Source organism: Lepidothrix coronata, unplaced genomic scaffold, assembly GCF_001604755.1.
Source record: "Lepidothrix coronata isolate B3197 unplaced genomic scaffold, Lepidothrix_coronata-1.0 Scaffold41, whole genome shotgun sequence".
Lineage (NCBI taxonomy): Eukaryota > Metazoa > Chordata > Aves > Passeriformes > Pipridae > Lepidothrix > Lepidothrix coronata.
The window spans coordinates 4,890,195-4,917,578 of record NW_016690221.1 but is presented as its reverse complement, the minus strand read 5'-3'; the positions used below and the strand labels follow the sequence as shown (position 1 = coordinate 4,917,578).

Sequence of the window (27,384 nt, the reverse complement as noted above, 5' to 3'; positions counted from 1 at the left end):
AAAAAAGAATATGGAAAGAAAAAAGGGAGGAAAAAAAGAAAGGGTCCTGAGAAGCTTCCTTCCAACTGTAGTGAGCCACAGCAAAGGGAGCGCAGTGCATTGTGTAAGAACAGCTAAGCAGACTCAAGAGCAGCAGCACTCGCATAGCAGCAGATAACCCACACTGACCCTTGAAAGCACAAAACCCTGAACCAAAAACAAAACAAAACAAAAAAAAAAAAAAAAAAAAAAAAAAAAAAAAAGAAAGAAAAGGAAAAAAAGGAAGCCAGTAAGAAACACGTTTGGCTGCTGCAGGTAAGACTCAAATTTTGAGTCATTTCTTCCAATTCAACCTACTCCTACCCCCAGCAAGCGACTCCCTCGTGCCAGCCAAGAGCACCAGGGCACCTTGGCGTCGGAACCACATGCCACAGGGTGGAACAGATACAGCTGAACCCAGTTCTGCTTCAGCCTTCCAGCGCACCGGGGTCGTGTTCAGGAAAGGTCAATTTAAAAACAAACAAGCAAACAAAAAACAACAACAAGGGGAAAAACGCGAGAGGATTCACCTTAATCTCCTCTTCTCCGCGATGCTCAGCGGGTGCTCCCTGGCAGGGCGCTCAGCCAGCTCGCCTCCATCCTGCTCCAGCGCCCGGGGCTGGGTGCCGGCGGGTCCGTGCGGGGCCGCCCCGCGCTCCCGGGTCCCGCCGCGCCGCCGCCGCGCCGACTGGCAGCTGGGCAGCTCCTGCAGGAAATCCACAGGTGCGGCACCGCGCGGGTCCTCGGGGAGGAACAGCCCTGCGGGGGGAGAGAGCGGGGGCTGCGGGGCGGGGGTCGCCGCAACAGGGCACCCGGGACCCCGCAGCGCTGAGCTGGGTCCCGAGGGTCCCGTCCCGTCCCGCCCGCCCGTCCGTCCATCCGTCCGTCCGTCCATCCCCCGGCCCGCCCGGCCCGCCCGCCCCGCGCCCTCACCGCTGCCCCGCTGCCATCCCGGCGGCCCCGCGGCGGCCCCCGCTCCGCTCATGTCGGCGGGGGAAGCCGGAGCTCAGCCCCGCGCCGCTGCCGCCGTTTCCGGGCGCTGCGGGGCCGTGGGGCGGTGGGTGCCGCCCAGAGCGGGGGCGAGGCCGCCCGTGGGGCCGCCTTCCCGCACCCCGCCCGCCGGGCTCGCGGGTCGGAGGGTCAGTCTCTCCGTTCCTCGTGCTTGTTTTCAAAACGCAGGGTGCGCACATACATGTACAGGGCACACCAGCAGCTCACCCTCGTTACAATGAGGGAGGGCTCACGCACCCCAGGTGCGGGGCTCTGCGTGTTCTGGCTGCTGGGCACCTCTCGCCCACGCTTGGCTTGGAAATTGGCTTTGTTTCAATGTCTTTTGATACTGTTAAACGCCCACGCTGCTGCTGGGTGCTGTAAAAACTTACAAACTCTGACACTTGGTCCGCTCTCATTAGGTCACGAGCCCGAGGTGTCAGCTCTTTCTGAGTGACTGGATCCAGTGCCACAGGCTGCAGTGGAAACAACACAGCTTCACCCTTGAATGTGAAAACTCAGTAGGAACCGGAGCAAGCAAAGTAGATGCTGGATCTCTTTTTCCATCTGAGGGTGAGGGGTTTGTGTTAGCTTGTAGTAAACATCTCAGAGGGATTTATTTCTTGGAATAATTCTTGCCTTTTGTGTGAAAATAACAGCATGTGTGACCAAAAACAAATGAAACCTCTAGTAGCTTCAGCAGCATTAAGTGGTGGGCAAAAAATCCCCATAATTTCTAGCATTTCTTACTGTGTTCTACTGATAGTTAAACTGATAAATAGATTATTCTGAACATTCTTCATCCACTTTCTGCCATAATGTTTAAAATAAGTTATTATTAGGTTTCAGAATGCTGAATCAGACATAAACAAAACATGCGTCTTCTGTTACATATGTGTCATCAGCTGAGGTACATCACTTTCAAATTGCTTTATTAGCAATAAGAATGTGTGGATCATCTGTTTCCATAATAAAGCAGTAAAATGTTACTGATAAAAATGAAAGTTCTCAAACTAATTTAGATGTACACATTCATGATCTGTGTTACTGGCAGAGGTGAAAGATATATCTTAAGGGGAATTGTTGTGAAATACAGGGACATGGAATTAAAGCACAGCAACTTCCTTATTGAACTGAATTACTTAAGAAAACAAGAAACCTACCCTGTAGGTGTTCTTGCCTTCATACCACTAGGCTGGTCTTTGGCAATTGGACTTGATGATCTCAAAGGTTTCTTCCAGCCTTGATGACTCTGTGATTTTATATCTAATATTTTTTTTGTCTATTTTTGATGAGAACAAGTTATAACTTGCCCTCATTCTTCATTTTAAGTCACTCTGGAGGCCTGTTGCTTTTTTCCCTTCTCCTTTCCGCAGATCTCCAGGGTGGTTTTTCCCAGATGGGTTTTTTTGTATAGCAAAGGCTGATGCTGTGAGAGAGTGTTTGTAACACGCAGATCCTTCTGCAGGATGGGTGTGTTGGTAACAGAACCAGACACCTCAGTGAAGCCCGTTTGCACAGGTGATTTTTGGGTCCTTGTATGAGCACCACATTTCCTGGAATTCATTTGAACAACTCCCAGCTGATCATTCTGAAAAACTCAGGGGATAGAAATTGAAACCCCTCAGTAGCAACCCCAAAAAATCATTTGGTGTTGATCAGCATTCATGAATATGAATGTTCATTCTACCACAGAGCCTAAGTACCCACTTCTACTGGTCCCTTGAAGCCACCCAAGCATCTTTCTGTGGCTGTGAACTCAGAGCAGGGCCAGCTCTGCCCTAAATAAGAATATTTATGGGGTAAGGCTTCCCTAGAGGTGTCATCTGGAGTGGCAGTTTGGCTTCTTATTTATGTTTCTTTTCTTACCAGTAAGAATACAAAGAATAAAGGTCAGTAGTACACTTGCTGCTTAATTAGACTCTTTCTGAAACTCCATGTTCTAGAAAAGTATCGGGTTAATGACCCCATGAGAACAAATTTAAATAAAGATTGGAGGAATTGAAACAAGATTGACTTCCCCAGGAATTTTGTGAGAACATTCTCTGATCGATTTCTTTTTTTTTCCAGTTGAGAAAGCTTTTAAGACACTTGGAAATGTTTCAATGAATTTAATGGATCACAGCAATCCCAGGTGGAAAAGCAGAATACAGGCATGCTAAAGAGAAGAGAATGGATGATTCTGTGGTAAGTTCCTCTTGTGTATTATTTGTCCAGTGTACCTTGTTCACAACAGCAGCAGCTCTCAGTCTGTGCTGAGGGAAGCCAATGCCATGTACTGTTTCCCAGGATGCTGGGAAACTGTCTGTCACATTTAGTAACACCATTTCCAGGACACTTTTTCTTTCATATGGTTCCTCTTCCTAATGCCACAGCTCAAAAATGGCTCTAAATGTTAAGGAAAGTTCTGAGTGATTTTTTTAATTTTGGAGTGATCTCATATTCGACTGCCCTGGTGCTTTGGGCTGTGGCCTGTGCAGCAGGGAGGGAGCTCTGGATCAGTGCAGGAAATCTGCAGACAGGTCCTCTGCAGTCATGCCAGGAATGTTGCTTTGGGCAAAATGTAATCTTAAAGTGGTATTAGAACACTTCACTGAAGTCTACAGAATGTGTCAGATACAGAATAAACACGTTTTTACACAATTCAGGAACTGGGAAGTCACTAGCCATTTGGTAAAAGTGATCATCAGCTGTTACACCAACACAGCTTCTGAACACAGAGCAAATTGATTGCCAGTTCCCCACTGGCTTTAATCCAAAAGGTTGACAGGGGTATTTTTCATTTGTTTGTTTTTTTTTTTCTAATCTTGCTGGCCGGAGAAGTTACTTAGGAATAGTTGCTAGAAGTTTTAAGATATGTGGTTTCCTGGCAGGATAAAATATGCCAAAATGTCATAACAGGCTCTACCAACACGAAAGCAGCTGGGAGTCTATAATTTTGTAAAGTGTTGGCAAAAAGAGAAAGGTAACAGGCAGGCCACAAGTCTGGGACAGCAGAGTCAGTCTTGTCCTTACCCTCTTTCCATCTGTGCCCATCCCAGTGGTGGCTGTTTGGCCCCTTGTCCAGTTTGAGGATACTCCTCTTTCCAGAGGACAGTATTAGCCTTGGAGAGGGGCCCTGGACATATCCTGGCAGTGACTATTGTGTGGTGGATGTGCCGGGGTATCCCCATTCCAGCTGCAGTGGAGTGAGGGAAGGTGATGCAGACATCCCTGTGAGCAGCTTTAGGACAAAAATTCCTGCAAGAGGCACCATCCCAGCACTTTGTTGACTTCTCTGTGTTGCACCCTGCCTGGTGCTCGACTGTAGCTTTGTCCAGTCCATGGTTTTTCCCATCTCTGTGTGAAATGGGAAGAAAGAGGGAAAGGAGAAAGACAGGAAAAATCAGTATGTGTCACACTAAAGGAGAAGTTCCTTCTGACCCGTCCAGAGTACAGGAAGGGCTGGTATTAAATTCCTCATCCAGGAACTGCTGATTACTCTCTGTACTAGTGTGATCTAGTTTTTTCACCCTTGGAGGAGCCTTCCTTTAGTGGAAGTAAACATATGTGAGGTCAAGATGGTCCTTCATCTCTGCTCTACAAATGATTAATCCAGGGATAAAGGTAACACACCCTGTGTCTGAAGACCGTTTCTCTCTGTCCTTTTATTGTGGTGTTATTGCGACCCTCAGCCCAAAAAAAGCATGTTTAAATTTATGGGGAAAGGAGACTGAATGCCTTGGAGCTCATACAGAAATATAGCAACGCGTCCCACGGCAGGTGACAGCGAAGAATTTGGCGCGGTCGTTTTTCTCGTCTCTGTGCGAGCTGTGCGAGCCGGACCTCAGCTCCCCCTTCCCGCTGGTGCAGTTCCGTGCACGGCCCGTTCAGGGGCGAGGCGAAGCGAAGAGAAGCAAAGCCAGCGGCCACCGGGAGCTCCCCGGCATCGGGGCCGGGGCGGGACCGGGGCGCCGGGAGGAGCCGCCGGCGGGGCGGGAGCGGTGCCGATCCCGGGGCACCTGGCGCGGGCAGCCTCTCCCGGAGAGCAGGTAAGAGCTGGGACGGGCGGCTCCGGGGCTCTGCCGTCCTGGAGCGGCTGGGAAGGGCCGGGGGGGCGCTGGGTCCGGGCTGGGTCTGCTCCGCAGCGCGGCTGCAGGGTGGTTTCTCCGTTCACTGAGGTGGAGGAGCCACTCGGGCCCCCGACAGGTGGCTGCCGCTTAGCAGGTGGCCGCTGCTAATATAGAGCGATGGAACCGTAAGGACAGGGTGGCGGGACTGTCAGGGATGTACTCGGCTCCTGCTCTCTGAAAGGTGAGCAGCCGCACGGCGCCGTGCCCAGACCGCGGTGTCGGCCCTGCTGCGCGGCACCTCTCACCTTTATCGCCCCGTTAGTCACACACCGGCTTCCTCTGCCTCCGGCTGCAAGGGCTGGTCCCATGGGGCATTAGCAGCCACATGCTTCCCTAGTGGATTTGGCTATATTGCATTTTAATGAAGCTGCATTTTGTCTGAAAAAAAAAATCAGATTATGTGAAACTATTTGTCCAACGATTTGAAAACTGGATATAAGGATTTTGAAGAATTAGGAGAAACCTGTGACAAAACTGTTTCTCTTTTCTGGTTCTCCCGAGTAATTTTCTAGTCCCTTAGTTTATTTGTCAAAATATTGTGAATGCCTTTTGTTTTCCCTCAAAGTTCTTTTAAATGCTGCCTGTGCAAATAGTAATGAGATGACAATATCCTTAACAGGAAGTTAAGCCAGAAATTACAAATAGAACAATGCCCTTTTTTAGTCCAACATCACTGTGTATATTTTAAACCTTGTTTATTATATGAAATGATCATATGTATAGTCTTCATTCGCTTTTCCAATTCAACTTGTGAATAAGACTCCTGTAACTGATACTGCTCATTAAAATATAATTTGAAGATTGCATTTAAACTGGATGGGTATCCATTGCAAGTGCAATAAAAAGAGCTTTCTTTTAAGGCAAAACATCAGAACTGTTATGGTAAGCAGTCTCTCATGCCTCTGATAGACCTGCTGTAGTGGACTGCCTTTGCACTGAAAGCAGAAAATTATTCCAACCAGGTACTCAAAAACTGCTTCCTTTTTTTTTTTTTTTTTTTTTTAAAGCAGTTCTTTCCTTCAAATACAAGTGGCTGGTAATGTTGGTTAATAGACTTAAAAAACTTGTTTTACAAAGCAAGATTTAGTCTTGCTAAATGAAAAGAATGTGACACTGCAGTTTGGAAATTTAGTCACAAGACTGAGTTGCACTGATATGAAATGATTCTTGCTTTAGTCCTTTTTTCCCTGTAATGGTCAGACTATGAGCTAGGTAATGTCTTTCAAGTGGTAAAGAAATAATGCAGAGTTTTATTTCTTATTCTTGCTAATCTTGCCTCTCTCTGCCAGGTATACTGTTCTTGCTCTTCAGTTCCCTATTTCCAATTTTAGTAGTTTATAATTTTCACAGTGAATTAAGTTTGCAACTTGTGGTCAGACTTAAGGGAATAAAAGCAACCATGCAGCAAACAAAGAGAAAGTTGGTCTCAAAGGGGTCTCTGGGGAAAGGATTAGATCATGCTAAGCCACTGTCATATGTACTTCAGTCCATAAGAATTGTGATCCCATGGGGCCTTTTGGGTGGAGAAGCAAGGATGTGTGTGGTAGATTAGGGAGAGTACTGTGAATTTCACAGAATTAATGAAGTATCTGAACTTTCAGCCACTGCCTTTGAGCAAAAACCCTGAAGTGTGCACCACACCTTTCTGACACTTTATTGGACACTATAATTTTTAACTGCATATTGTAACATTTTTTTGAATGTTTCAGGGGCATGTTTATAAGAAAGGTGTCTAAACTCAGGTGAAGAAGTAGAATCCTGCTTGGGCCACTGCAAACATGAAGGAGCTGGCAGTCCTTCTCCAAAGGCCTTATTTGAGCAACCACAGGTGACAGGATTTACTTGCAAACAAAGTGAACAGGATGAAAACACTGTATTGGGGGGAAATTACAAGAAGAATGTTAGATGGAAAGAATAAGGCAAACAAGTGACTAGGTGCAAAAATAGTGGATAAAGAGCAAATAAGGAGCAGAGCTTATGATGCTGAAGCAGTAGCTGGAGGCACTGGGAGCAGCCAGGTGAGGGCAGAGACAGTCCCACAGTAGGATGTTCCCTGTGTCAGACAGACACTATCCTGCCTGCCTGGCTGCTCTCTGTGCCACACTCTAACCAAGAAGGGCTGGGGCTACGGGGAGGGTGGTATCTGAATTTTGGTAGGTAGCATTGCACTATAGTACATTAATTTCAGCTCAAGATCCAACGAACTGTTGGGAGAGACATTCCCCTACAAGGGGAATGCTGTCACTCCCTTCCCAATTTGATTACGTGTTCTTTCCCTATGCACTGGTCAGCAAATGGGTTTTTAGTGCTACTGAGATTGAATGTCATCACTGGGAAGGGCTCTTGTAGCAGAGGCACAATTTACATTTCTGAAATGGATTAAAGGTCTAAAATAGCAGAGTTGATGTTAATTCCTGTAACTGCCATTAATAAAAACACAGTGGGAGGCCTGTACAAGGTACAGATTGAGTACTTTGGCAATAGGCAGTAAAGGTGAGTGTCATTTCCGTGTATGATTCACGCTGGTTTCAATTAAATATATCTTTAATATATCAATTAAAGATGAGGTTTCCTCGAGTGTAGTGTTTGATTAGGGTCAATTCACAGGCCCTTCACAACCTTCTGAGAGGCTTCTGTGGTTTGTTGCAGCAGTGTTGAAACTGTTGGGACTGAGATAGTGGAAGATCAGTGGTCGGTACTGGAATGTAGTTGCTGATGTAGCATGTAAAACTCTGGCTTGTTTCTCAAGCTCACTTTTGGCTTCCAGAAATCAGTATGTCCAGTCGTACCTTACAAAACTAAAATATTTTTACAGAAATAGAGCACATTCAGCCCTCTGAATCAGTTCTTCCATGAGTTCTATTCACTTTATTCAACATTATTAAGTTTTCTATGTTGTAGTTCTGGAAATTACTGTTTCTATTCCTCTTCAAGATGTGTGTAAGCAGGACTTGCTTTATGTAATCCTTTTTACTGAGGGATTACAGGTAAAGAACTTGAAGGTCTAAGTGGCTTTCCCGAAACTTGATGCCAGGACAAAGTGCTATTTTGGCAAGACATTCACGTTTATTTGATTACATTCTCAATGAGGATTAGTGTCCATAGCAGAGAATTACCTGTCCAGGAAGGGATGAAACTAACCTGGAGTATTTTATCAAGGCTGTTGGTCTGTGACGTGAAGGCAATTATTTTTCTGGGAAATGATCCAGAAGCTTGAGTGCACTGCTTGGAGTTTCCTGTTCTGTATCATTACAGTGTGTGTTGAATGATTTAAGGGGAAAGCACCCACTCTCCACCTAACCTCTAAACTTATTTACATATCAGTGATTGGTAAACTCACCGATCTTAAACCCTTTTGTGCTCCGGGGAAGTGACATAAGATTTGTCTTGTTGCTTGCTGAAATCAAGAAATGTAATCCACAAGTGGACAACATGCTGCAAAGGGAAGATTTGTCAAGATCCTGCTTTCTGTCTTTCCCAAATGACTGCTGTTCTCCAGCTATTTTTTTTTTTCCATTTAGAAAATAATTTTTTAAAGGGAAAAACTCTATATGTCATAGCTTTTCCTGGAGCTATGGTTTACTGCATCCCATCATAGGTCAGAAGGAAGAAAGAGATGGTTTAGTTTGAGCATTACCTGCTTTGGGCTCTTTCCAGTGAACTATGACAGATCAAACCCCAAACTAAACCTGCAGTGTAGGCATTAGACTGGTAGACTGGATAAAAAGAGTTTCTCATGATCTTCAGACTTGGGATGGAGGAAGTGAGTGGCCTGACATGCCACTTGTACACCCTTGGCATCCTACCTGGGCACCCTTGTCGTGCCAGCTGTGCACCCTGAGCATGTCTGTTCATACACACACCTCCCTCCCAGCCTACAGCACTTATGTACCAGGTATCACAGCAATCTGTGAGCGACTACAGTCAAGAACCATTCCTGTTATCCATGTTCATGTTCTTGCTCAGTCCAAATGCCTCAAAGTTTGAGATCTAATGCTCGCAGGTAGCAAGGGAAAGAACTGGTTTTTTCAGGGATGAAATGCAAAGATTTCAATTTGCCTCTGGGTATGTGGAGAATTTATTTAAAGTCCTTAAAACTTTGTGGGTGGAGAAAAACCAAATTGGTTTCAGGTGCTGGGTTCAGTGTCAGACTGTACACCTGGCACGTGGTGTGTTTAAGACTCCAATGAAATAAAGTGGATAATGATGAAACCAACAGGAAGTCTGTCCTGGGCTTTTTTGAGTCTCTTAGCAAGCCTTTCTGGATAAACCCAGAGGTCTTTCAAGTAAGAGAAAGAAGTGCTGGATGTATTTTTCAGTCAGGCTGATCTGTTTCTGGTTGGTTGATGCTCTATCAAGTCGATGGGGATGGTCAGTGCTTTCTGCCAGCTTGCTTCTGGGTAATGCTGAGTCTACACATCCCATACACTTGCATCAAAATATCTGTTCTCCCTACTGCTTGAATGAAGACCAGGCAAGCTGATGAGCTGTTCAGATCAGTGCTCAGCTTTCCAACTGCCTTGCTGGCAGGCTTCCCAGCTTTCTGGATGTCTGAGTCCAAGAGAGTTGGGTTCCTGGGAAACAAGTTAAAAAACCAGAAAAATGTAATTTTGCACACTCTTCAAAGGGAATTGTCTCAGAGCTTTCTTCCCCTGAGAAAGTAATTTTTTCCTCTTTAGCTTTTCATTGCAGTTTGAAATGTAAACCACTCTTATAGGGGATGTTTAGTTTTCCAAGCAAGGCTTTGCAGAAGTCCACGATTATCTTTTTTGAGAATCATTCCCATGCATTAAAATGGAGCATAAGGACACAATGTACAAATGCCTGAAGAGTTTGTATAAAAGTTCAGATATATTCTAAGCAAGTTCTCTAAAGATCACCAAGAACTAAGTGGTTGCTGTCAAAGGAAAGCTACCTCTCAGGAGATTTAAACTTCTCATGACTTTTATATCACAGCCTTGGATTCCTTGGGTGTTCATTGGTTTTCTTTGGAGATGAGGAGAGGGGGCTCTGCTAATTACTTTTCTGCATTCGTGAGAATCTCACTCTTTCTCTGTAGGTGTGGAGTTGTTGCCTGAAAAAACAGAAGTTTCACCTAGGGGAGACTGTGTTTGTGGTTTCTTGTTGGCAGTAGCCACACCCCATTGTTTACAGAAGGCAGGGGTGATGCACCATAGATTCACAGTGCCCTGTGTGCTTTTTTTACTGAGTGTGCTGAATCCATGGGTGTCACAGCATGATTCATCAGGCTGTAATCAAAGTGTAGTCAGTGTTCTGATTAAAATGCAGGACTTTGAATTCCATCCTTGCCAGTCAGTGCACAGAACCTGGGCAGTGTTTTACAACTATGTCACACTGCAGGATTTTAGACTGTGTTCCAAGATCTTTAGGTGTGCAAATGACATAATAGTAATTTAAGAGCTTCTTTTGGCAGAACAAGAAGATTTTGACAGGGCTTCGGGAACTAGACACTGTATAATTATCCAGTTTGAAGATACTTTTCATGTGATACTTCCTTTGCTGTAATAAAAATCACAAATAAAATCCACTGCAAATAGAGAAGTTGGTAGAGACTGTACTGTGAAATGAGATTCTGCTCTGTTTTTCTAGGAATGGAGCCGAAATAAAAATAGCTTCTGATGGGTTTTGCCAGATGTGCCCTTTTTTGTTTATTTTTTCCTTCCCTGCTGTGGAATAGCTCTGCCACCTGATGAAACTTGGCATGGTGCCTTTAAGAACTAATGCTAAAAATTGCTTCCTTTTTTATTCTGAGTATCATTTTTGATTAGTTGCAAGAACTGCCAGTTTAATTTGAATTCTGTTTTTCTAATGTAACATTCCCTTCTCACTGGCTTATCTGGGCTTCCATTTGTTGAACTCTGACCAAGTCTGGTTTGTGTAAGACTAAAATGGAGCACTCTGTAAGAAATCCAAAACCAACCTATTTACAGGATCGAGACATTAAATCATTAGAAGAGCCCTCATTAAGAATCAGTCTAAATATTGTCAGCTCCATACATAGCAGTGGTCCAATGGGTCCCTTGTTCACAACTAAGACTTAGAGATGCAGTGCTAGTAAGTAGGAGGGCAGGCTTCTCCTCCTCTTTGGTTTTGGAAATGTAGTAAATTTTTTGGAGAAATTTGTGGTTTTGGCTTTCCCTGTTTAAGAAGGAGAGAGAACTTATTTTTTCTTCCTATTGTTTTGACATGCTTCTAAAACCTGGCTGAATTTTCAATGTTGGGAAAAACATCAGTGGCACTCCAGTTCCTTAGTTTTGTAGCGAGCTTATTATAGAGAAATATTCCCATTTTACCTGCAACTTCTGGTGGACTCCAATTTCCTGATGGTAAATAGCATGAAGGTACAACCACTTCTGATTTATTTTCTTTCATGTTATTTGTTAGTGGGATGGCAGAATCTTCTGAGTTGCTAAAATGGAGTTCCTTCCTTTTAATTTTTTATGTACATGCATCTGTTTTTTAATCAGGTCTGTAATCAGTCTTCCCATTAACATATTAATGAAGCAGTAGAGACGAAAAAGGGGAAGATTTCATCCTCCAAACAAAGGACTTGTCATGTCTTATCATTACAATGAAGGCTTTGAAAATCCAGACTACTACTTCTCAGAGACATTGGAAATTGATAGAAGGTGAGTTTATTTAATTTTGCTGTGTGACTGCGCCATAAGAAATTAAATTACTCATATGCACGAGAAACTTTTCCCCAGAGTTTTAATTTGTGGGTTTATTTTAATCCTTCCTTTATGCTTTCATTCTCAGACACAATTTTTTAAAGCTGTTACCAGGAAGGCAGCATTCAAGGGAAATGGTGTTTTACTTTTTACATGTTGGATGAATTTCAGTTAAATGTATTTATGGCATAGTATCATAGATATTTTTTAGTTCCAGTAATTTTCACAATATACTGTAACCTGGGATATTCTTGTTTTCCAGGCAGTTATTCCTATTTAGGCAGAGTCTAAGCTAACTTCACGTGGAGAAAAGTATTAGCTTTTCTAATTCAGTTGATCACCAAATCAGAATTACAAAATACATCTCAGTATCAGAGTTTGGTTTATAAAGAACTCAAATTTGATGATAATAGGTAGCAAATTATTAAGGATATCTAGTGAGTGTTTTTGTGACAGTCAGGGTTTTCTTTTTTATTGCTTACACAGGGGAAGTTCTCAAAACAATCCCTTCTCTCACCAAACCCCTGATGATCCTTCACTTCGTGGTTCCTATGGAGAGCGCAGTGGAAGAGAGCAGAACTACCCTGTGGCCATACCAATGGGCTCCATGAGACCTGGCTCTGAATACAGAGAGGATTTACCAAGCAGGAATCCAAATGGAAATTTCACAGGTATGTAATTTCTCATGTGACCAGCTTACAGAAACACTGGAACAAATAACAGCTTGCTCTGTCCTGAGGGAGTCCTGCAGCTCTGCAAAGCTCAACTCTCTATGTATTTTTTTGCCCTTTTTTAAAATCTTCTTAAAGCAATTCAGGTGTTATATTAACAGATCCGTGGACTGTGTGTTGTATTAACAGATCAGTAAATACTGTCTTGTATTGTTAAGTTCTAGAATGGACATTGGAGTGAGATTTTGGAGTTTTGTTAAGGGAATAGGTTGTTGTGTTTGCAGTAGAGCTGTACTTGATCACAGGGCTGGTGTTCTGTGTCCATAAATAATCCACAGCAGTAAACAAGTTTCTGTGTAATTCTGATTATCTTCAACAGACAATCTTTCCTTTGAGCCTGAGCCAGACCTGCCATACACCCCAGCTTCTACCTTCCATCAGCTGGATTATCCCTATGCCCACAGAATTTCCAGTGGATCAGAAGGTAAGGATTGTGTTTAAATAATTGGATGAAGAAAGGTGGAGAGAGCAGCTGCATTTTGGTCCCAGGGAAATGGGAGTCTGGTACATGTAACATACTCAGCCTGATTGAGTGTGATTCTAAAATATTCCTCCTGAAGTCAGTTGAAAGATTTTTAAAGAAAGGCCCTGTCTCTAGGAAGAAAATCTTCAATAATGAATGTGCACATTTCTCTTTTCCCACATGTATCTGCATGACCAGGAAAGAAGTGAGTGGGGGAGTATCTGTTTGCATGTAGGTAGTGAGTTTGAAGAGTAGTCTTTTAACTTGTTTCTGTGGAAGTGAAATTTGAATTTCTTAAGTCAGTTTGTCAGGACTATCTGGGCTTACTAAAGAATGCGTGTTGTTTAGACAGCTTTGTTCGGAGACGGAACAGAAGACCACCTGATGAGGCCTTTCTGACTTCCTCCAGCGTGTTTGGAACAGATCCAGTGGGCAGTGAAGGTAGGAGTTCAGATAAGTGGTTCAGGATCTTGTACAAGTATGGAGTGATCAATACTGTTCGTAGTTTATCGCCAGAATTGCCTGCACAGTCTGTCTGTGGTTACGGGGACAACTTGGTTTGTGTTAACACCAGTGATTAATATTTTATGCTCTGCTGACACACTCAAATCCCATGAGAAATGAAGCGTGGTGCAGTATGAATGTGAATTGTAGCTCTTTATCAGAATTTGTTTGAACAGCTAATTGATTGTTTTCAGCCACTGTGTTTAGAATTAGCATCAAATTTCAACTATGGGAAAACAGCCTTGTTGTCAAGTAATGCAGTTCTGTCTATTGCATAGGTAGTGCTAAGTTTGGGCAGTAACATCAACTAAAATTATAGAATAAATAAAACAAAAATTTAGCTTTCAAGTCAATATGTAGCATCATGGAAGTGTAACTATCAAACAGTGATCAAACAATAGACCAGAATCCTGAAGTTCGTCAGTGTTTTATTTTCCTTTGTATTGCAGCTCTTTGTATGAACTTTATTGTAGTACTTGCTTGCATCTGTATTAGAGTACTGGTGGAGCTGAAGATATTCTGGACAATATTTTTAAGTCTCAGGACTTGCCACACCTTGGTAGCAGTGAAAATGGGGGATGCTGTTATATTCGTTTCAGGTTGTGTATAAAAATTACTGTATTGGTATCCCAAAATTTTGTTTTTTTCACGGGTTTGATGCAGAGAAAGATTTAATTGGAAGCCTTGCAAATATGTCCACCAGTGAAAGGATTAAGGCAATCCAGAAGATGCCAGGGACCATGAAAAAAAAGAGAGAGATCAGGTAAAAATATAAGTTTATCCGTTTAGTTTTACAAACATTATTCTTCTAACAACATCTAGCTCTCAAGTATGGGGATTTACCATCTGCTCAGATTTGGTTTGTCACTTTATGACTAAGAATTTTTTAATGCACTTTTAAAAAGTTAACATCTCACAAGGGAAATGATTTAAAGATGGAAATGAGAAGAATCTCTGTGGTAATATAATACAGAATATCAAGATCTTGAGATTTGGTTATGAATGATGGCTTCAGATTTCTTTTCGAAGGACACTTGGATGTTGGCCATTGAAAATGGAGAAGAGACTGCATAATCTCAACCATCCTTTTGTCTCCTCACAAAATATAGTTAAATTTTGTTCCCGGTGTTAGTTAGTGGAGGGGTTAAAACATGCTGCCATAGCATGGACAAGAGCCAGGGTATCAGATGATATAAAAAGAACCAGCAAGAACATCTTCATGTTTTGTTAATTCTGTTCATGTGCACATGAGTGAAACTTCATTTGCAGCATCTTCTTTGGCTTCCTGTTTCAATTACAACTCACACTATAATGCTTGTCACCCCTCGCCCTGCTCTTCCACAGAAATAAAGTTCTTAAAGAAATAACAGAAAAGTCAAGGCACCGTGGCACTCAGCTTTCCTGCTGTACACAGTGTCTGCAGGACACAGCAGTGGTAAGTGTCAGAAACTTCTGCCAGTCACAGCAGAGCAAACCACTTCAGCTCCAATGCTACCACTGTCTCCAGAGGAATCTGGGGTCTTGCTACTTACCAAAGAGCCAGTTAATTGCTGCAGTGGTTGTTAGTGCATTATGGGAGCACTTAGGAACCCCAGTTAAGCATCTTATGGTGCGTGGAGGGGGGCAGATCTGTTCTTAACTGTATGAATGAAACTGTAAAAAATGTGAGGCTTTATTATGTGAAATTGCATCCTGTTTGCTTGCTGAGATTCATCTCTCTCCTCTTTTGCACTTCAGTCATTTCGGCGGTTTGGAAACACCATTTCAGAACATTTTCACCTGCTGCGGGTGTGGCACAAGACTCTGAAGATCATTGGTGCTGAGTTTGGAACGAGTGTTCTTTCTTATTTTATTTTCTTGAAGTGGCTGCTAAATTTTAACATCTTCTCATTCCTCATAAACTTCAGCTTCATCGCAATTCCTCAGTTTCTTGCAGCAGAACCAAATAACCTTTCATTCACGGGTCTGGAGCTGCTCACTGGAGCTGTAAGTATTCAAATTTTATCTAAATGTAAGTTCAATCACGCTTGTGATTTCACGGTAGAGGATGGGACAGCTCCCACTTCTGTTAATTTGGCTTCAGATGATGATACTTTCCACCACATGGAAGTGGTAGCAAACATTCTGAATAATGTCCTTGTCTTTTCAGGGTTATTTTCAACAAACAGTACTCTACTATGGCTTTTACACCAATGCTACAATCAGTAAAATAAAGAACGGTCCATCTTACAACATGCAGCTGGCCTATATTTTCACTGTTGGAGTACATTTTGTCATCTGTTTTCTTATCTTGTCGTTCAGGTAAACTAACTGTGAATTCTTATTTCCCTTATATTAAGAGGAAAAAACGCAAACAACAAAAACCCCCCACCTTGTCAGCAGTTAGCAGTAATAATTACCTGAGTGTGTTTCTGCAAGTCCTCATTTCCAGGTATAAAGTAGAAATTTCTGCTCAAAAGACAGTCTCCAGAAATCAAACCTTTATTAGAGAAATTAAAAATAACTGCAAAATAGTAAGGAACATGCAGAGAATCCCAGTTGAAACCAAAGTAACCCTTCGTAAGCTGTTGCTCCTAATATAGTCCCTTATTGATGATGGCCTTCCAGAGGTAAAGATCGTCATCAACTACTGGGAGAAGGAAATGTGAAAGTTTTTTTCTTACATTAAAGTTTATTTTCCACATTGTCTTATGTGACACGCTCTGATACAGGTAGTAGCCTTGGGACAGGATGGAAAAACTGACAAATTTCCCTTATCTCCCTCTTTGCCCTGCAGACTCGATGTGTTTCCCATGATGCATCTCACAAATTCAATTTTCATTGCAGCATGGCAAACTCCTTCACCAGGAACTTTATTAACCCTCAGGCATACTCTGTGAATGCCAGCAAACTGCTCTGCACTTGGGACTTCAATATAACTAATGAAAAAGCTGTGAAGCTGAAACAAAAGAATCTCAGCACACAAATAAAGGTACAAAACACAGGAGGTACAAAGCTAACCTGCATGAGTCATTCTGCCAGAGACTTATTTGTGTGTGCACTTACAAATCTCTGGCAGAGTGACACAAGCAGGCTAGTCCTGTGCCTAAGAGACTTAAGTCTTCCTGACTGTTAAGTTTCATTTGGTTTAACCTCCTGGAGTTGTCTTAGCTACTTGTTTCCCTTTTCTCTTTAAGCTGCATATAAATATTTGTATCCTTCTGAATGAATCACTGTGGCTATTAAATATTTGCCAAATAGAACATTTCTGCCGGTTTTTTCCTTCCTGCAATTTAACTATTTTGTAGACAAAAGGGAGGCTGGTAATGTTACCTGTGAGACACAACTTTTAGGGTAGGAACACAAAGCTGTCCAGTAAATGTTCCTAGGATATCACCGTGCCCATCTAGAGAAATAATCTTTTTCATTCAGTTTCTCAAGGAGTTACTTGAAACAAGTGTTGCCTTATGGTGTTGGCTGAGAAATTCTTTATTAGGAATTGTTTCCTTGCAGGAACACCTCACTGAAGTAAACAGAGAAGTTGTAAATTTTTCTGTGACACAGAGAATTGTTCGTATTGGTGTTCATCTTCTTTCCTGGTTTGCTTCTCTGGGAACAGCAGTAGCTGCTTGTGCTGGTGTTTACTTCCTCTCCATCAATAACCTCGAGGTAAGGACAGATTTTGCAGTTTTCCACATGTGTATCTTACACTCAGTGCTGTTCACTACAAAGAGAAGCAGAGCTGTTGTTCCTCTCAGTGCAGACACAAATTCTGCTGGACCTAAAATGCTGGTTTACAAAGGCCTTGCACCACTGGGGACTATGGCAAGAGGGTGGGACCTGAGGGGTCTGAGGAAATCTGCCCCCTCTCTCCAGCAGCTGCTTGCCTGGGCCCATGGTTAGCTTAGGGATAGTGCAGCTGGTGACCTGGAAAAAAGTAGCAAGACCTGCCTCTTCTTTCCTAGGAGCTGCATTTGAGCTGGGGCTCCCACCCTCGGTGCCATGTAGTGCGGGAGAAGGGGAGAAGGTCACTGTGCTGCAGGTCATGGGCCCATAAACATACAGGGAATATAAACATACAGGGAGGTGTGCCAGGTGTCTTCCCTGTGGACACACCCTGAGGCAGCATTTTGGTTAAGGCTCTAAGCTGGGGTTGTTTGGTTGTGTTTTTTTTTCCCTCTGTAAGCTGTTTGTGAAAGGGCGTAACGATGACCTAGAGAGCCAAGCTGCCATGTTGGTGCTTCCTCTGGTTGCAACTCTCCTCAACACATTCACCCCATTCTTCTACTCCTGGCTTGGACGCATGGAGAGGTTTCAGACTCCTGGACAGCAGATATATGTCACTATTGCCAGGTATTTGTTGCTACCACCTCTTAGTGCTTTTTGCCTGTAGTTGTCTGACTCTTTGATGCAAAGCTGTGCCCGGATGGTGTGGTGGGCAGTAGGGAGTTATGGAAGAGAATTCATCTTCTCCAAAGGCTTCTGTGCACTCATCTCTTCATGATTTGTTTGTCTTCCATGAGCCTTCTGGAGTGTTACATCTCTGCAGGAGGAATGGTTTCCCTCTCAGGTGCACTGTGACACTGGGCTTTTGTTTGTAGCATTCCTAGATGGCCCCTGGACTGTTGGCCTCTTCCCAGGAAAGGAAAGGAAGTGGAAAGAGGACTGAGGTCGTTTCACTTAAAAACAGATGCCTGGAATTAACACTGCATAACCCCTGGTGTCCCTCAGACCTTCCTCCCCTGGGGAGCCCACACCCCCAGCCTGTTTAGCTTGTGCCAAGGTTGTCATGCCCAGCTCCCCTCCTGCCAGGACAATAGAACAATGGCACACCCGAGCTCCTAGGAGAGCTCCTGTTGGTCCTGGCAGGTTTTAAAATGTGACCAATGCTCATCCTGCCATCATTCCCTCCAGTGAGCTTATGGACCAGCTGTTGGTGCACTTACTGTTACTTTTTCTTTATAGAAATATCATCCTGAAAATCTCTATTGTTGGAATACTGTGCTACTACTGGCTTAACATTGTGTCTGCCTCAGAGTCACAGGTAAAGTTTCAAAAATACAAATCTTTGACTTGCAGTGCCAGTTTAGGAACCACCTTGATAAGATATTTGCTTCAGCAAAGAGAAGTACACGTGGTGTCTTGGAAAGCTGAGTTTGCCACCCCAATATTTTTTATTAGCAAATTTGGAGAAATGAACTGTAGGGAAAAATGAATGACCCAGCTCAGGTCTCAGCTGGTTGGCAGTATTGTTCAGTGAGAACTCAACTATGATTAGTCAGGCTGTTAGCATATATTTGATCAAGATTTCAGACCTTTGATCAAGTTTCAGCATTTGGGAACAATTTTAGAATTGCATGATTTCTGACTTCTCGGTATGTTTGTTGTTTTTTCTTTTTTTTTTTTTCCTTCTGCTTCCTAAAGTGCTGGGAAACTCTGGTTGGCCAGGATATCTATCGTCTTGTTCTGATTGACTTCATATTTTGTTTGCTTGGCTCTTTCTTTGGAGAGTTTTTACGAAGGTGAGTACTGCATTTCTAATCTTGTTTTTATTCATTACCCAAAGACATGGTCTGTTTTTCTCCAGTATGAGAAAAGTCCAGCAGAAGCATGGCTGAAGCTTCCTTGGTTGTCTCTCTGTGTAGATGCCCTGTATGTATTGCAGCTCCTCCTTAGTAGGAGGAGTGTGTAGCATTCTACTCTCCCAATGTGTCCTTTTTCCCTTTGGAGGTGTAAACACTACATGGTACTCTCAGGGATCTCCTGAATGTGGAGTGACAAAGAACCAAGTGTCTCAAGCAGAAAACCATGTTTTCTCCACAGGCACACTGCTGCCTTTCCTTTTTTTGACTCCCTATAATTTTTTCCCCTCTCAGTTATGTCACTACAGAGTGTCCATAAAATCTGATTTTAGTCAGTCTTCTTAGGGGTGTAATATGACTCAAGTGTAGAGGTCTGCAGCATGGTAAGTGAGAAATATTTTTGACTGAATGTGAATACAGCTCAGCATGTAAGGAAAAAGTCATTTACTTCTGACATCTGCTGTGTGAACCTTTCTATTGCCAAACATTTCTTAGGGCTTAGGCAGTAGAGTATTTAAGTGCTTGCCAGCTCTCCAGAGCATTCAGGTTCCTGATCCTATTTACGTAGGAGATCCATTGTTTGCTCTTTGCCCATGGTGTGAACAGGACTGGTTTACAAGGTAAGACTTTGTTTTGTATTAATTTAACAAAAAGTTAACAATGTTGAGAAGGCTTTGAAGACTTTTCCTCCACAGCTCTTGTCAGTGTGCTTTAATCTTCCCATTCTTGTGTTCAGATAGGAAACCACCTCCTAGCAAAAGGTCACAGAAACAAAACTGCAGTGCCAGCTCTGACAAATGGCCTCCCCTAAGCTGGCCAAAAGCACCTGACTTAGAGCTGTGAAAGGTTAAAAGTACAATTGCTTGTATTTAATTGTATGTGTTCGGAGTAACCTGAAAACCCAGCCCTGAAACACTGTTGATCATGCAGTTGATAAGGTGGTACCAAGGTGTGTATTCAAGGCAAGATGGAATAATTACCAAAATTGTTATTGTTCTTGCTACAACAAGCAGAAACTGAACCTACCCACCTCAGGAAAAATGAGGTGATAAAAAGGAATTATTGGTCCTCAGTAGGAATCTTCTTAGTACTTGCTTACCTGTGTTTGTCTCAGCTACTTGCAACCTCAGTGAGTTTGAAACAGGATATGCTTCACATATATCTGAAGAATATCAGACTACAAGACTCTTTTTTTTCTGATTGAGGCTGGAAATTCTCAGGACTCAGGACCTGAAAAGCTGTTACAGTTTTGTACCGAGGCAACTTGACATTTCGGCTGCTTAAGCCCAAACATACTTGTGCTTAAAGTAAATAAGAAATAGTTACAGTTAGTAGAGATATTTACTGATACAGTAACAAACCCTTGTTTGTTGTCTTTTTAGTTGCATGAAAAATATCCTAGGTCTTATTTCAACCCTGCTGTGTGTTATGGGAATTCTCTTTTGCCAAATTCTGTTTCACTTTTTTATGTGTTGTGTACTGAACGAGCTGCGGCTGCTTTGCATGATGTTAATGCAGCCCCTAAATAATTTGTCATTGATGCTTGTATTCAGGGGGTCTTTTGCAGAGATTTCTACAGAGGGCTTTATCACTTAGCAAATGCTATTGTGCTGTAGCTTTTGGTTTCCCCCCCCAGAATTATTGGAACTACAGTCTGCGTGAGCCTGGGGCAGCCAGAATTTGATATCGGACGAAATGTTTTAGATTTGATCTATGCACAGACCTTGACCTGGTAAGTGTTACATTTACAGGCAAAACTTCATTTGCACTTAGAAAGAGCATGGAACATTCTTATTCTGGCATTTCTGGGTGCTTCCCATCATGGGGAGAAAACAAGATAAGTTCTTGAGAGGTGACCTATTAAGTACCTTTGGGAAGGATTGCAACGTGCCAGTTTTATTTATAATTCTGTGGGTAATAACAATAACTTCAGTCAGTAGTTTATCCAGTGACCACCTGGTCTGGGAGAAACCCGATAGGTTCCTGCAGGAATATCCTGGAATTTTGTTTACTTCTCCACTGGAATGATGTTCCTGTTGAAATAGTTTCAGTATTAAACCTTGGAAAAGATGCCTTATTTCTGATAATGAGTATGTTACTCCAATTATAAGAGAGTTTTGCAAATCTGTGGATAGATATGTATGTTTGAAGTTGCATATTTTCCAAGGTGGACTTACTGTTACAGGATCAAGGTTAACATAGTCACATTTCCAAATAATCCAACACTATCTGTATGTGAAGTTACTGTGATATTTTTTTTTTGCCTTCAGTGCATGGAGAGTTGTGTGGTGAACAGTGAAGATGTAACTTTTTCCTCTATAAATCCCTTCTTGTAGGATCGGTATCCTGTTCTCACCTCTGCTGCCTGGTATCCAGATGATAGCATTTTCTATAGTATTTTATGTGAAAAAGGTAACAAACTTCATATATATTCATAATAAACTTGCACTGTTTGAAATCTGGGCAGAACTTATTGTGTTAAGTGCTGCTTGTGGTTGAGGCTGTGGGGTTTTGCATTTAGGGGAGCAGTTTGGTTGGTTGGGGTTTGGAGGGTGGGATTTGCTTTAAAGGAAGACTAGTTAGATGCATGCCCTTGAGTTACAAATCTGTGAAATCTGAGAGGGGAAAAAGGTGTTGGAAGGGTTATAGGAGGAGTTAAGAACACAGCTGGAGAGGGGAGAAGATAAAGCAGTAAAATTAAAGGCTGAGGAATTAACAGTGGACAAGTGCATGTGTCAGTATAGACAGACTGTGACTGTGACTTTGCCCTCCCATTTTACTCCCCAGCAATGCCCCTCTGCCAAGGTATCTAAGTGTAAGCAGGGTGATTCAGCTAAAGATCATGGTGGAAATTTCTTCTTTTCAGAGTTGTCTCAGTATTATGATGAGGTGACAAGTTGTCTGTTGGATCATTAAGCAGTTTGTAGCATTGAATGTAGAAGAACAAAGCTGTAGGTAGAAAGATGGATTCAAACTCCTCTGAACCAAGGGTTTGCATATGATGCAAAAGCAAATTCTACCCAACAGAGTCCTGAAGGACCCATCAGAACCTCATTTTGCCGCTTGCTATTTAAAGACTATATTCCTGAAGTTTTCTAAAACTACAGAATTTCTATCAAATTAGTATAAAAGAAATTCTTGGAAACTTTTGATAGATGCAGTTCCAGAAATTTCAGTGGGATTGACTTAAGCTGAGTTGAAGTGGCAGGTAACACCATTCCAAGAGTACCTTCATCTCTTTAAAGGTCAGTCTGATGAGGAACTGCCAACCCCCTCGCAAAGTCTGGAGAACTGCTCAAATGACAACATCCTTCATGTTCCTGCTGTTTTGCCCTTCCTTCCTTGGAGTCCTGTGTGTCATTGGAGTCACTGTCTGGAGGTATGGAAGATCACTGGTGCTCAAGCCTACTAAATTATGCTGTGTGACCTGATACCAGCCAGAGGAACCTGCATTTCTCCATAGGAAAAGCTATATTAATTGCTGATGGAAGGTTTCAGATGTTCAGGAGATGTTCTGTATTCTGAGAACAAGAGATGCTGGGTGAGCTTGGGAGAATGTAGCTGTGTAGTTTGTCCCGTAAGAAAGTGGGATGAGAAACAAAGTTGCATTGAAGTTTTGGGTTCCTATTTAAATGTAGCATCAAACTCCTTCTCAAAAGTTTCTGTGAGTGACTCTTAGTTCCTGGACTTATGTATGTTATAGGCCATACTGGGTCTGCAACAGAGAAACACCTGAAAAAACTCAATTGAGGTCAACTTCTGGATTATTTATGAACTTCAGAGGCTCTTTTTGCAGGCATCTGTAATAATGCATCTCAGTGCTACCAGTATTTTAAAGCTGCTTTGGTTTTGTGCATGTTGCTCTGACCACAGTAAGGAGGGGCAGCCTTTTCCTTGACTTGTCAGCAACATGATTTCAATATTTAGTAAGACAAGTGACTACACATGAAACTAGGTGGGATGAAATCTATCAGAGCAAACATTTCCAGATGGCAAGGGGGAATTTCAGACGGTCTGGAGTGGTTCAGCTTCAAAGCAAAGAACACTTTCTTATTTCAGTCTACCTGATAATGCTAATTCTTGCAATGGGCTGCCTTAGCTCAGCACATTCTGTTGATACTGAAAATCTGCAATGACTCATGGCCCTGAAGGCAAGGTGAAAGGATGGCTCCCTGTGGTGAAACTTGAAAAAAGTCCACTTTTTCAATTTGCTGCAGCTTGTGCTACAGTGATTGACATGTTACATTGAGGTCAAGATTGTGTTTACAGGGCTTGGCACTGATCCACTGCAGCAACTGCATCATCTCAGGTGGGCATTCAGTGGCTGGAGGGGGACCCGAGTTAAAAACGAAACACAGATCATGGAAGTACCTGAGAGCCCAAAGAGAACAGAGGGCTAGAGCAAACTGATGAGCATCTTGATGTACAAAATCACAGTATTGACTAAATCACTGGTTAATATGTGAAGTTTTTAAGTAGCTGTTTTTTCACACTTCCAGGTTAAAACCTTCAGAAGGATGTGGTCCTTTCAGAGGCTTGTCTTCTATGTATGCTGCAGTGTCTGAATGGATACACACACTGGAACATTACACTGCCTCAGAATGGGTTGTGTGGGTCTACCATAACTTAATTTCAAGTGAACTTTTCTTCTTCATCCTCTCTAGCATTGTACTGTAAGTACCTGCTAATGAAAAGCACCAGAAAAGGGCCTGAAGTGGAAAAACCTGGCAATGACATAACGTTTCTTCATAAAAAAAAATAATTGCAAATTGCATTTTAAAGCATCAGAAATAGTTAATGTGTTGGAAATTCATGTATTTGAAGTACATAAAGAAGTTGTAAAACCTATTCCTATTATGTTAGAATGCCAAAGCTCCTTACAAACCAGCTCCAAGCAAATCCTGTGTGGAGTTAGGGGAGTTTTGGGCCTCCCTTATTCAGGTCTCCTATTTTTGGGCTTCCTTTGTTTTTTTCCTTTCCCTGTTTGGGCTGGGAGGGTGTCCAAGGTGCACACCATAGGGGCAATGGTAGTAGGTGGGTTGCAATCTCCTTCCAGCTAATCCCAGGTGAACTCACATTCTGTCACCTTGGCTGAAGTCAATAATTTATATATATATATGTGTGTGTGTGTGTGTGTGTGTGTGCAGAGATGTGTGTATGTATGCCTTTTAATGGATTAAAATAAACAGGATAATTTTCTGTTTAGACAATGACTGGAAGGAAATGCTCATATATTGGACTTTTTTGTTTTGTTTAGAATTATTACTTATCTTTACTGGCAAATAATACAAGGAAGAAAGACCATGACCAAACTCTTACGTAAGCAAATTATTAATGTAAGTTTGACTTTCAGCTGTATCTTTTTTTAATAATTTGGCTTCTTTGTCGATTGTCTCATCCAGCTTTGTGGAGCTGTAACCTGTTTTGGCTGTGACTGCAAGGGAGGGTGGGAGCCCTTCCTCATGGGACTTACAGGGAAATCTAACTCACAACTAGAGTTGTTGCAAAAGAATTGTATCTTCAAGATGTGCTGCAGCAGCTCCCTCTGTAGACCGATTATTTTAGGATAAAAGGAGTTATTCTCATCAGTGGTTACCTACAGGCCTTGAGCCTCTCAGGAATGATTAGTCCATTCCAGCTAATGATCTAATATGTTTTGACCACAGGCAGCAAAAGACAAGATGTTTTTACTTGAAAAACTAAGGAGACTGCAAAGGGCAAACCGAAATCCATCTGCAGTGAGAGGACAAGGCCAGCAGGTCAGTCTGCCTGTTCAGGTGCTGCTGTTTAATTACATGCTTGGTCTGATTCCACGGGGCTCCTCCAGCCCTGCAAATAGGCTGCCCTGTAAGGATGTGTCTGTATTTCAAATTTCATGCAAACTGATTGATTACTAGTTAACTCCAGACAGCAAAAGGATATTCTGAAAGTTCCCTAACTATTTGTTCCAGGCTGAAATTCAACCTGGGAAGGATATAGAAAAGTCTTTACCCTCACCAGCCACAATTTATGGCTATGAAACTGCAAGAAAACATTCTTAAAGTGTGCACTGATGATCACAAAGGGTTCAGCCACAATTGAACCTTGCCTAGGCTGGGAATGAGGCTGCCTTCCTCCCCTGACTCTGGATTTCCTCAGAGTTTTATAGTTTGTGTTTTTTTCAACTGAGATAAAACTGAGTACTTTGATATAACCCCATTTTAAATCCCATACGACATCGATAGACATCTGATTTAAACTTAAATTTATTTTTCAAGGCAGTCCTGCTCCCCGACCATCCAGATTAGTGTAAAAATGTACACATGTAGGTGCTGTCTAGTGTTTTAATTTGTATTGAGTAAAAAGTCCTTGACCTACATACTAGCAGAGAAAAAGCTTTTGGTAGGTTTCCCTCCTTCCTCCCAAAAAATCAAATCCCCCTGGATGACCCGCCATCATTAAAGTCATAATATAAATAAAAATAAATGAATAAACATGGATAACAGTTGATATTGATCTATTGTTAAATATAAATACATGTGTGACAATATAAGTAAATATTGTCTGTAAAGAGGGGAGCTGAAATTGAACATTTCTGTGTTCTGGGGACATTTTCTGTGTGCTGGGGATTTTCTGTGTGCTGGGGATTTTCAAACAACCAGTGGCCGTGTCCAGTGTCACAAGTGGGACTCCTGAGAGGACGGTTTGGTAGCCTATGAAGTGTGGATATTCTTGTAGTTGTTAAGATCACATTTCAAAAGGAGATGCCAGAATAATCTCATTGTGGACCTAATAGAAAGACAAACTCGCTCAATCAAGGGTATGAGCACTGTTGACCATAAAGTCACGATTGGAAGCCACAATACAGACTGCTAATGCCAAATACTCTGTCTTTCAGAGAAGCTCCTCTCCACACCACCCATCCAGGCAACCTGCCCAGCAAGTGCCAGGCTACCCAGGAGAGGCATTTGACAGAGACCAAAACACATCCTACACAGAGGTGAGATGGTCAAGAGAGGGAAACCTGCTAGATTTCCTTATATAGAATCTGGGTGTGATACAGACAATGGGTGTATGTGGAGCAAAGAGGCCATCCTGTGTGCATGGAAAAAACCTTAAAGATTAATTGGAGCAGGTATAAAAGTGTAATCAGAATAGGTGTTGGAACACTCCTAATCACAAACCTGCTTAAGACCTGGAGAGTATGGCTTTGTTACAGGTAACTGGTATACTTTTAAATAGAAAATAACATGCACATGAGGGAAATCATGACCTAAACCTGCTTGTGAATTTTGTTTTCAGTATCCCTATTCTGCTGGGATCTCGAGTGGCACTGACTTCCCACTAGGTAAGCAACAAAGATGAAACACAGAAAGCTTTTAGAAGTTCAGCTCAGTAGGAATGTTTGTCGTAGAGACACAGCGTGTAACAGCTGGATGTCAGGGACACAGCTTTCAGCATCTTGTATAGAGAGAAAACAAAAAGACTGGGTTTCTGGGGTGAACATTTTTTATAGGATGTGTTTATTGGTAGCTTGTTCTGGTGTTGATGGAGACTTCTGAAGACTGTATAGCAGAAAGTGGTATTTCCTTGGGCAAAGGAGCCATTTTGTATTATGGGAGCACTCACAGACAAGAGCATTAAATCACTTCAGAGACAGACTTCACATCTTGGTGTGATCTCAGAAGAGGTAAATAATGATGTAGAGTCCCTAGGATATCATCACGTTCAGAATAAAAAAAGCTATACAGGATCTTGCCTGGTAGTTTGAGCTATTCCCAGTTTACATAATCATGTCACTTCATTCCAAATACTTGGCAGATGAGACCCTTAAATAACACGGGGCTTTCTAATGGGGGTGGTGGTTACACCATGTCAGCACAGTTAACATTGCCTCTGTGGTGACAGATGGGGAGCCAGCCCAGCCCAGCAGCAGTGGCATGTCCAAGGCCGTGGCACTCGCCCTGCGCGCCAGAGAAGCGGCTCAGTGGGACGACGACGATGATGATGAAGGATATTTTCAACCCTGAGCAGGCACAGTCAGTACCACTGATGGGTGTCCTGCAGAAAGCAACATTCTTTTGCACTAATGACTGAAAGAATCACTCAAACGTTTTTTTACCTCTAAATGGGACAAAAAATAGAACAAAATGCATCCCAAGTGCAGTTTGTTATGACAGGGAATATCCTGTGTGATGGGTTTGTTTTGCAGCAGTGGTACTCTGGTGACAGTCACCTCGATGCAGTGAGGCTCCCTGCACAGCTGGCCACTTGTTGTTGACTGAATATAAGGAAATTTGTGCCTAATTGTAAATAAAAGTTATGGTTTAAAAA

At 42.5% G+C, this 27,384-nt stretch overlaps 1 protein-coding gene across 3 annotated transcripts; it reads left to right on the top strand.

Annotated features, from left to right (window-relative positions):
* Window positions 1-716: 716 nt before the first annotated feature.
* TMC5 (transmembrane channel like 5) lies at window positions 717-27,384 on the top strand. Of its 3 annotated transcripts, XM_017813391.1 has the most exons (25): window positions 717-741; window positions 1,431-1,581; window positions 3,079-3,195; window positions 11,609-11,770; window positions 12,299-12,483; window positions 12,863-12,967; window positions 13,355-13,447; window positions 14,174-14,273; window positions 14,855-14,945; window positions 15,248-15,496; window positions 15,660-15,811; window positions 16,337-16,481; window positions 17,003-17,158; window positions 17,676-17,842; window positions 18,455-18,533; window positions 18,914-19,011; window positions 20,708-20,803; window positions 21,408-21,483; window positions 22,317-22,450; window positions 23,571-23,744; window positions 24,329-24,407; window positions 24,738-24,830; window positions 25,949-26,050; window positions 26,353-26,398; window positions 26,959-27,384. In XM_017813391.1, the coding sequence occupies exons 4-25, from the start codon at window positions 11,697-11,699 to the stop codon at window positions 27,078-27,080; spliced, it is 2,616 nt and encodes an 871-aa protein (XP_017668880.1). In that variant the 5' UTR covers window positions 717-741; window positions 1,431-1,581; window positions 3,079-3,195; window positions 11,609-11,696; the 3' UTR covers window positions 27,081-27,384. The 3 variants fall into 3 exon arrangements, with proteins under 3 accessions (XP_017668880.1, XP_017668881.1, XP_017668883.1); XM_017813392.1 differs by lacking the exons at window positions 717-741; window positions 1,431-1,581 and adding an exon at window positions 2,495-2,529; XM_017813394.1 differs by lacking the exons at window positions 717-741; window positions 1,431-1,581; window positions 3,079-3,195 and adding an exon at window positions 4,986-5,039.

Coding starts and splice junctions, on each gene's coding strand:
- TMC5 (XM_017813391.1), top strand. CDS start 11,697: ATGTCTTATCATTACAATGAAGGCTTTGAAAATCCAGACTACTACTTC. Junction 19,012..20,707: donor TTTGGAGAGTTTTTACGAAG/GTGAGTACTGCA, acceptor TTCCCCCCCCAG/AATTATTGGAACTACAGTCT. Junction 26,399..26,958: donor TGGCACTGACTTCCCACTAG/GTAAGCAACAAA, acceptor CTGTGGTGACAG/ATGGGGAGCCAGCCCAGCCC.